Source organism: Cyprinodon variegatus, unplaced genomic scaffold (genome assembly GCF_000732505.1).
Source record: "Cyprinodon variegatus isolate N-32 unplaced genomic scaffold, C_variegatus-1.0 Scaffold987, whole genome shotgun sequence".
Classification (NCBI taxonomy): Eukaryota; Metazoa; Chordata; class Actinopteri; order Cyprinodontiformes; family Cyprinodontidae; genus Cyprinodon; species Cyprinodon variegatus.
Window position 1 is genome coordinate 198362 of NW_015151440.1, and position 10111 is coordinate 208472.

Here is a 10111-nt window from a genome sequence, read left to right on the forward strand (position 1 = left end):
GGGATAGGAGCTAGGAACAGGAAGAAGGAGCTACAATTATAGCTTTTCAAATCAACCTCAGTCTTCTTGTTCTTAGAAGCAAGCACCACTTCATTAAAAGAAAAGTCTTCCCAAGTACCTCTACATCTAAACAGATATTGTCAAATCGTGAACACAGCGTAACACACTCGCACTTATGTGTTTCAGTATGAACTTTCCATCCTCTTGCTGCAAGATATAATAACAACATGTAAAGGGCTGGTTATACACTCGCAGCAATGTGTCACATTTAGCTTGTCGCATGTATGACGCAGATATTTTTGATTTATGTCCAATTTTGAAGCGTGGTCTGGGCTATGTTATTCCACGCCATAACGCAGGAGGGACAATCACGAACCAGCTAGGATTGTGGGTGTGGTGGGTGGACAATGCCCACTTTGACTGAGATACAGCTGATCAATCTAGAAATAGAAGAAATCTTTTTTTTTTTTTGAACTTTTACGGAAAGAATATTGGTACTGGAGCTGACAGTACCATTACTCTTCTAGCTAGTCCATCTTCATAAGTCGTTTTCCGCAATGGCGGTCAAAGAAAACAAAACAAGCGGGTAAGGTACCAAACAGGAAATATGCATCGTTTAGAGTAGATGTAGAATTGACCAATCAGAGGCCTACTGTCTGTGGCACTGTCTGTGGTCACCTACAATTTTGGAGAGGTGCAACAGAGTTTCCACGGCGGGGGCCGGGGCACATTTGCTTTCAATGTGACACACAGGCAGCGGCCTGGTTTCTGAGTAAAAACCAGGCATAAGACCAGACCACCTATTTCAACAACATTCCATGTCCAAGAGCTCGTCTTGGCTATCAGTCTCCAACACTGCCTCAGCCGAGTCTTTTGTGGCTCCCTCAACCTTGTATGTGGGCCTGCGTCACAGGATCGCATGCAGCTGGTCATACCAGTCTGATCCATTAAGGTTTTTGTGGTCCCGCTTTAATTTCTTGAGCTTGTCCTGCACCTGCTTTGTGGTGTGTAGAATTTTTATTTGGGACAGTCTGGCTGCAGTCATGGCGTAGACGCTATCGTTGCACATCGCCAACTGAAACTCTCGCTAAATGTCCTCTGCAAAATTCTGAAAAGAGTCTGCACCTCATCATCCGTCCAACGGTCTTCTCCTCTTCTGCTCCATCGTGTCTGTGTTGGTGGTAACAAAACAAAATGCCGGTTTAAAGATGATGGACGTACTTAAAAAAAAAAAGAAGACAGACAATCCACCAATTATTGCTTCTTGCAAACCCGCCTTCAAAAGCTCAACTAAGCCGAGTAAAACACTGCAGCGCTGGAGGGACCAAAGCCCTGTGAAAGGAAACCAAGGGCAATACAAGTTAGTCGGATATTTCTGTGTGGAAAAAACAATTTGCAAAAACAGCAATGGAAAAAGGGCTATTTACTCTCGTGAAATGTAATGTGAATAAAATGTCTTTAAATCAAAAACTGAGTAGTGTTAAACATGACTATATTACAATTGCAAGTATTTTTTTTATGTAGACTTTAACACAATTCTTAAAATTTGAAGAACAATTGATTTTTTCTTGTATTGCAAATGTTATTAGGCCTCGTTTATAAGGAGAACATTTAAGTTCTTGTCAAAGCTGGAATATTTATTCTCATCTCTTGAGATATTTTCAAAGAGTTTAAGGTGAGTGTGCTTGAACAAGCCCTCTTTGCTTTCCAATGGTTACCTTGCAGTTATTAACATGTGAATGTCTTCCTAGTACCACTCTCAGTACTGGATAATAGGCAGCAGCAAATGTTTTTTTTCATTAGTGAAATTAAAAGCTGCTTCATCTCAACAGCTGACCATGTGCAGAAAAACAATGTTTACAAATGTCCGTGACAACAAGTAAAGAAATCTTGAATGTATTTTGAAATGGCTTACACCTCTGACGTACCAGAAGGCTTGTCAGACTTAGATACTTTAAACTGATTATCTTTTATTTTGCACCTGATAGGTCAACAGATTAAATTCCATTCACCATTGGGTCTGCTTTGTTTAATATGTACTAATATAAAAGACATTCCTACCAAATGCGTAACACTTTCATACGTCTTTCATATAAATGACAGTGTGAATATGTACTTTTTGATCAAGGCTGTGCTAAAGAGAAAGAGTGTGGTCCCACAAAGGTTGTTATTCCTACACTCTCTGGCTTATTTTTTGGCTCGGTGCACTTTTCCGCTCAGTTGAGCTCAATCTGCTCTCTCAGAAATTTCTCAGGTTGGCATTTTTCTGACAGAATGGAGTAACAAGTAGCTTGTCGCATAAGCTTCATCACAGCCAACAATGGTATACTGGAGACACGCCGTAAACAAAAGTGTGTCCTTTACATTTAATATACCGCATTGGGGCAATAAACATGAGGCACTTTTAGCTTATGGGACAAATCATTGAACAGTAATGGGGTGAAGTGTGTCCTTGTTTATTGGTAAAAGGTGTGCAAAGAGATGTAATAAACATCTGGAAGTGGTGTCACTTTAACCTGGACAGAATGGATCAATCCATATCGTTACATCTGGATCACTGCTAGAGGGTGGCCCATAAACAGACGTATATTATCTCTGAATATTGACAGGAAGTTCCATTATGGGTCCAAATAATGTGTCGAATGCTTCCTGACACAACACACAAGGGTAACACAAAAATGAGGTACATAAAATTTGATCAATAGATAAAGAACGTCCAGGGGACTAATCAGGAACTATTCGGTAGTCAATTATTACTCACTGAGGAACACCAAAACAAGTCTCATTATGGGAGTACTGCTTAAGCCCCATTTCCACTACCCTTTTGAAACAGTGCCGAGATCGGTCCGAGCATGGTAACTGAGTTAACTGTTGAGTGTAAATGGCAGGCATAACTAAACGGGACCATGCCAGACACAACCAAACTGCGCTAAAATGTTACTAGTTCATCAGTTGGGCTCGGCGTGGTTCAGTTGAGCAGACCTCATCATCTCCTTACAGTCCGCCTTCGTAATCATGAAATTTCAGACATCATAAAAATCCTAGCTTCCCTACCATGCAACACGATTTCCAGTATTGATTCTGCTTAGCAGTGTGATGAACCTCAACGTCAGCCATTGTGTCCTGCGTCTGTAAGCCCTGATTAGACTATCGTTTGTTGTATCCACTTCCCAAAAGCCGACTGTGTCAATTAAATTCACCAAAGTCTTCTTCACCTGACTCTCCCCAGATTTTGTGAATATTATGGGCATCGCCATGTTGATTTGCTTGTTTACCTCTAGAGGGCAGTAGTGCCATAGATTGCCAGTAGGAGATGAGGAACCATGCTGGCGTAGTCTATAAATGGTTGTAAGGAACCGAGTTCGGCACGGTTTACTGCTCCAAGCTCGGCATGGATCGGTTTCAGAGGGTAGTGTCAATGGGGCTATAGTTACCTGGGAAACAAAGAGTACCTAATCAGGAATGAATGAATAGTTACCAAAGAAATAAAGAGTAACCAACCAGCAACTAACTTGTAGATACCATGGGAAAAAAGAGTAAAAAAAAATCCAGAAATAATTGAAAAAAAGAAAGCAAAGAGTAATAAATCAGGAACTTACATGTAGTTACCAAGGAAACAAAGAGTATCTAATCAGGAACTACTAGGTAGTTACCAAGAAAACCAAAGAGTAATTAACCCGGAAATATGTAGATAACCAGAACATATCAGGGGACTACCTGTTCATTAACAAAGGATAAATTCTCCATGTTGGTTCTGAATAAATTTTACACCTCACAGCTTATATAATACGTGTTTCAGGTCAATACACTATTCTATTGGTTCTCTTTTGTAAACCTGCTGATGGAAGAAATGATCAACTTTATGTTTTTGTACCACTTTCATCTAAACTATGTCTGTTACATGCTGAGTACCAAATTATTGCCTTTCTATTATTTCAAGAACTTTGTCTGTTCAAACATTATGCCAAGTAGTTACAAAGGAACTAATCATTACCTTTTTGTGTATCCTAAAATCAAGTGAAACATCAGTCCAAATACTTACTGAGGACCTAATTATTGCTTAATCACTATCGGACCATTGGTTAATGTTTTTGTAAACCCTCAAGTAAAGTAAAACTAACCCTTAGTTCCTGATTAATTCCTTTATAAGTAACTACAGAGCTGTAGAGGTAAGAGACTCAATTCACAACAACGGGCAACATTTTGTAGAGCAACGGCAACTCACAGTAGTGAGTTAGCAGAGCATGGTAGTAGAAAATGTAAAATCTTTTAATATAAAGTTTTTAACATTACATTCAACTGAATAGGATGAAACACGTTTTAGATAAAAAAAATAAAATAAAAATTTGACATGCTAACAACATTAGTATAATATGGAGTCCAACCTCTAAATCAGTAAGCTTTTTCAGAATAGTTGCAAAATAATAATTGCCCAACTATTAGCCCAATTTCAGATATATTTTAGCTGTTTTTCCAGTCGAAAGTACAACAGTGATTGTTGATGCTTTGTGCTGGCTTCCCTTCTCAAAAACTGTCCTATGTTACTTTAGAGAGTCAGAACCTTCGCTACAGAGTCACGTGACCTAGTGCGAAAATAACCACAGCTTTTAGCTAATTAAGCTAAAAACAAACAACAAAAAATGCTCCTACCTGATCGAAACCTATTTTTGGTTCTCTGATGTGTTTTTTTTCCTTTATAACAGTTCCGTGTTGCCAGGTCTAGTGCCCCCTAGTGACTAAAAATTACACACCACTGTTTCAAAGTTTTAAAAAATAAATCAAAAAAGTTTCACCAATTCTCTATTTAGCATTGGCCTACATCAGGCTTTCTAAAACAGATTTTGTGGGTAAATTGGATCCCTTGCTGCTTTATTATAAATTATTCTCATGTAAAGCTTAAACATAATCAAAGTGCAATTATTCTTTTTTTAATTTGAGGGTCTGTTTAGGACCCACAACAAAAGGACCGAAGAGAGATATTTAAAAACCAGCAGCACAATGCTTTGCTGAAAGCCTTAATCGCAATGCAAAAAAAAAAAAAATAAGGCCCGTACTCAGGCAGGCAAACATGTGAACATCTTTTATCTAATTACTGAAAAAATGAATGCTGCGTGACTGTGTTTATTAATAACGCTGTTGACAAAAACATCCCAGTGGAAGCTGGAAATGTTTCCTCGTATTAAAGCACATTAGCGGAATTATTATTAATGTGCGAAGGCTGCATCTTTGTAACACCTCCACCATCACTCACAACGGGAGGCTGCACTCATTTGTTTAACTTAGAAAGGGCCACTTAAGAGAGAACATGACAATATCAACCGGGCTTAGTCAACGGGTGGTTAAATGATCATTGCACAAAACATTTCAGCAAGACAGACAAACAGGTCCCCCTAATGATTTCCCATAAAGATGTTTGGAAAAGAGCTAGAGCGATGCACGACCTGTCTCATACACTGGTAACTATAAATGTTGATGTGACGAAGTGGAAATGGTCACAATTTGCTAGTTCTTGCCTATTCATTCATTTTTAGCTCCGCATTCCCATCAATACAACAGCCGAGCAGTTTGTTCCCTCTGCTTACGACATGATGTGCTCACCATGACTGATCACAGTGGCGTTATCACGCCTCTGATTGTGAGTTTCTGTGTGGGCTGGCACCACTGTGACATTTTTGATGAATTATTCTTCATTTTAGCGAGATTCCTGTAAATGTAGAGAAAACCGACTTTCTTCCTCTGCAGTCTTCACCTTTCGCAGGTCTCAGAGACAACACGCTCCTCCAACAAGCATTTCAATGGCCTCTTCAGAGTCGGTGCTTACCTCACAAGCAGGTTGAAAGAACACGCTGTCGCTCGGAAAATTGGTTCCACCGAGGCACAAAATCTTTACTGGCCAAGCATCAAGAACCAATTGTTTCTGGCAGGAGGTTTCACAGGCGTGGTCACTTTTTTTTGGGCTGTATAGAAAAAAAAAAGCACCCAAGCATATAGAATAAAAGTCTAACAATTAAACATTCAGTAAGCAGTAAAAACAGATGGGTGAAATCCTATAGTACATTATTATTTAGCTTTTTGGCTATTTTAGCTACACTTTATTCTCCTTTTGTCATGAAACCTCCTTTAAAAAAGGAGATAACATTTTGTCAACATTTAGACATGTTTATTTACATAAATCTACTTTTTAATCACATTTACATAATAAACAGCGACTGTCAAACTCCAAGTCAACATTTTCTTGTGTTTCTTCTTCAGCACATCTGAATAAAAAAAAGAAAATCAATGCATTTGCACCGTAAAAAAGAAAAAAAAAGAAAACAAGGATGGATTCAATCAGAATCAGAATAGAAAGTCCCACTATTTAGGTATATTTATATAAAATAAAGTTGGAGCTTTTTGCCCCGTTAACTTTTTAAAAGAACAAAAAGCAAATCATCAGGTTTATGCACTTAATTATATTTGATGAAGCTATACAGAAACACCATTTCAACACAAGTGAATTTATAAAATGAAAGATATCTACCGGTACTATTATCCAATCAAACTAAAATATATCAAATATATGTTATATAGCTTTCAGATTCAACTAATTTGCAGGTATACATTTTTATATTTTATACAGTCAGAAATATCCAAATATCCAGATAAAAATGAATAAAAAAGACTAAATAACACTAAAAATAAATGTTTATAAATAGGAGTATGTGGATGTGCTAACTTCTTTCTCTCTTTTTAATTACTTGGCTCCAGAATAAATTCTGAAATGTTGAAATAAATAGAGGATGTTAAAATCTGAAATCCTGTTTCTCCTTCCTGAAAGATGAATGAGTTTCAGATTTCTGAAAATGCTTCAACTAAGGAACCAGTCAGTGAGGAAAAGCAATCTCTGATGGCTGTTTCCATTCATCATCTCTGTGTTATAGGCTGATATAGAGAGGAGCGACAGAATAAATGTGGGTCAGGGATTGAAGGTCAAGCAACCGACCTTCTGCACCTGGTTCACACTTTTATTGGAGACTCAGACATCAGAGTACTTTGCTTCATTTTAAATCACCTTCCAGCTGAATCTTGCATCCTTTAGCAAAAGTCTCAGACACAGCTATGCTGTTATATGAGAACTCTTTTTCAAAACTCACACTAACCATCATCTATATCTTTCTATCCTTTATCAGACAGAATGAAAATAGTTGAGCATAGGTTTCTGTTGCTTCGGGTATGACCCAAGTTGTGCTTTAAAGGCTAATCCCTGCAGCCAGATATAAACTGGAACAAATCCCCAACCTCTGCTATTGGAAAAAGTCCAATTTGTAAACCACAGGATGATTATTGCCTAAGGTTGTGCTCTCGCTCAATCCCACCTACGCGGTCCATCTCCTGATGTTAGCTGAACACTCTTACACCACCAACGCGTTTAACTGACCACACAAATCCAGCTTATTTTCTCTAAATGTTGGGTTTGATGTAATATTTCTGCCACTCTGTGTGCCCTCTCTCCTTGTTAGGCTGGAGCCAGATCCCACAGGCATTACCTCCCAGATTCTGGAACTGCTGACTCCTGCTTTAAAACTCGGCTCCCTGCTGGGCTCTTGTCCGTCCCTGCCTGCCTGGCTGTGCTGAGCATGAAGATCCCCGTGTGGTGCCTGGTGGTTCTGCTGGGATGCCTCTTCGCCCCTGCACGCTGTGACTGCCAGGGGGAATGTGTGGCCTGTGGGCTGCTGTTACAGAAGCAGCAGCTGGAGGAAGCCTTCGATACCATAGTGAGTAGATGGGTGCATGTCACTCTTTTTGTGGTGGGTTTAAATTGTGGAGCATGTGTCTGTAGATTAACATGCAAAAATATTTGAAAGGCCCATGAAGCATGAATATTTTGATGTTGCAAAGAGAGCATCAAGAGCAGACACAAGTCTACATTATTTCATGTAGTAATCCAAAAATATTAAGGTGTAACTGCCTAATAATTAAAAAAAAAGTAAAACCAATCTATAGTTATATTTTTTGTTGAATTTCTTTTAGATTTATTGATCTGTACATTACTTCAGTCCAGGTTTGCCAACTGATTGGTCAACATTGGAGGCTTAAATTCACCCTGAATTAAATATATGATTTTCTTTTTAGAAACTTTGAGTTTCTAAAAAGTGTCAAAAATTAAATTATATAATAAATCATATTTTTTTATATTTTACATGTCATAAAGGGATTGACATAAATACAGCATGTTAATTAATAATGGAACTAATTCATCCATGTTTCTTCAAACATGCAGATAAAAATCATGGTGTTTTAAAAGTCCCTGTTTGCTGATGAAGATTCTCAGTCATCCAGGTCATAGTAATTCCGTAAAACTTTAAAAAACAATCCACTGGATTTGGTTTCCAAGATTTGAAGACGTTTCGCTACCTCTCCAGGAAGCTTTCTCGAGCAAAACGTCTTCAAATCTCGGAAACCAAGTCCAGTGGATTGTTTTTTAAAGTTTTACGGAAAAAGTCCCTGTTGTTTATCAGACCATAACATTTGCCAGGATAGCTGATTTAAGCCCAGTTAAAGGATGTTTATGGTGTTACTCGTGGTAATGTCGCATGTAGCCTGTTGAAACATAAAATCTGCAGAGTGGTGGAAGCTTTTAGCTGGACATAGTAAACAACAGTGTGTTTTCAGCTGAATTTGGTCTTATAATAACAACTCTAGCTAAAAATGTTCCTGTAAGTGGGATATATAGGCTACTTTTACAGATAATAACAGCCCTGCTGATATTAACAGCCAAACAACTAGAGATCATAGTAATGTTTGATCAGGTTCCTGTATGGAGTTACATCGGTCAAGTCCACTGGAACGTATTCAGCCTCTATAGATCTGCTAAAAATCGAGAAATCTTTTATATTTTAAATCCGCCTATAAGATCTTGAAGATTATAAATTATTTTAAGGTGCTTTTATGCCTTGTAGTTTGGAATCATCAAGGTGCACATCCAGTGAGATAATCTCCAAAATCAGCCGTTGAGGCTAATTGAAATAGCTAAGCGAGTTCACTTTAGTTAAGTTTATTATTTTACTCTAACTTAGCAGTTACTTAACTGCAATAACATGTTTCCAAATGGTAGACCATGTGTATGCAACACTAATGAGGGCCGAGCTTAGGAGAGGATATGCACTTCTGTTTTCTTCCTTTCCCCATTATTTACTTGGTTCAATATAACTCACCTTTAAAATGTAATTTTTAGTACGGTATTTTAAAGTAAATAGTGAGAACACTGCATGGATTACTCATCAAAATGGTGAGAACAAAGAGATCATTAAGGAACCGACCAGCTCTACTGTAAAGCAGCAGACTGCAGGCTAGCCACACAATTTAACAGCTAATTCCACCATATCACTTTAACGAACAGAAAAGTAAAAATAGGTATCACTGGACGCAATAAGCATTTAAATACTCAAACTAAATTACAAATTAAAATGAATAGGCGTAAGTATTTTTATGATTTTAACAATAAATAATTACGATAGTGAGGATTACTGCTGTTTTCCTTGTTTTAAAATGCAATATGATCTTTTTTTATTTTTTATGTAATTCTAAATGTTACAATATTATAAAACTTTAATATTAATCCAATCCAACTTTATTTATGAATCACTTTAAAATTTCATAAAGGACCAAAGTGCTGTACAGGGAGACAACATAACACCATTACACAGACTCAAAAAAAAAACATACAAGCATAAAAGACAAGATTAAAAACCACAGCTATAAAATCTATAATAAAATAAAAATAAAAGTAATTTACCGTACAATGATGTATCACAGACTCAAATCAACATCTCACACAGCTTAGAAAGCCAAGGCAAAGAGATGGTTTTTTAGATTTATAATCAGACAAAGAAGTGAAGACAATTTAATTTGCATTGGAAGGTCGTTCCACATTTTTGGAGCCGGCACAGAGAAAGCATGATCGCCCCTAAGCTTCCGTTTAGTTTGGCACCTCAAGAAGCAGCTGATCGGCTGACCTGAGTGAATGGGAGGGTGCATGAAGGTGCAGCAACTCAGAAAGATAAGATGGAGCAAGACCATGGAGACACTTAAAAACAAATTAAAGAATTTTAAAATGAATCCTAAAATGTAC

General features: G+C 37.6%; 1 protein-coding gene across 1 annotated transcript in view; it reads left to right on the forward strand.

Annotated features, from left to right (window-relative positions):
• Positions 1 to 10111, forward strand: part of pnoc (prepronociceptin) — a 35265-nt gene that overhangs the window by 11913 nt on the left and 13241 nt on the right. Inside the window, exon 2 of the mRNA XM_015399084.1 lies at positions 7500 to 7754. Coding sequence (XP_015254570.1) covers positions 7617 to 7754 — 138 coding nt within the window. The 5' untranslated portion in view covers positions 7500 to 7616. The remainder of the gene's footprint in view (positions 1 to 7499; positions 7755 to 10111) is intronic.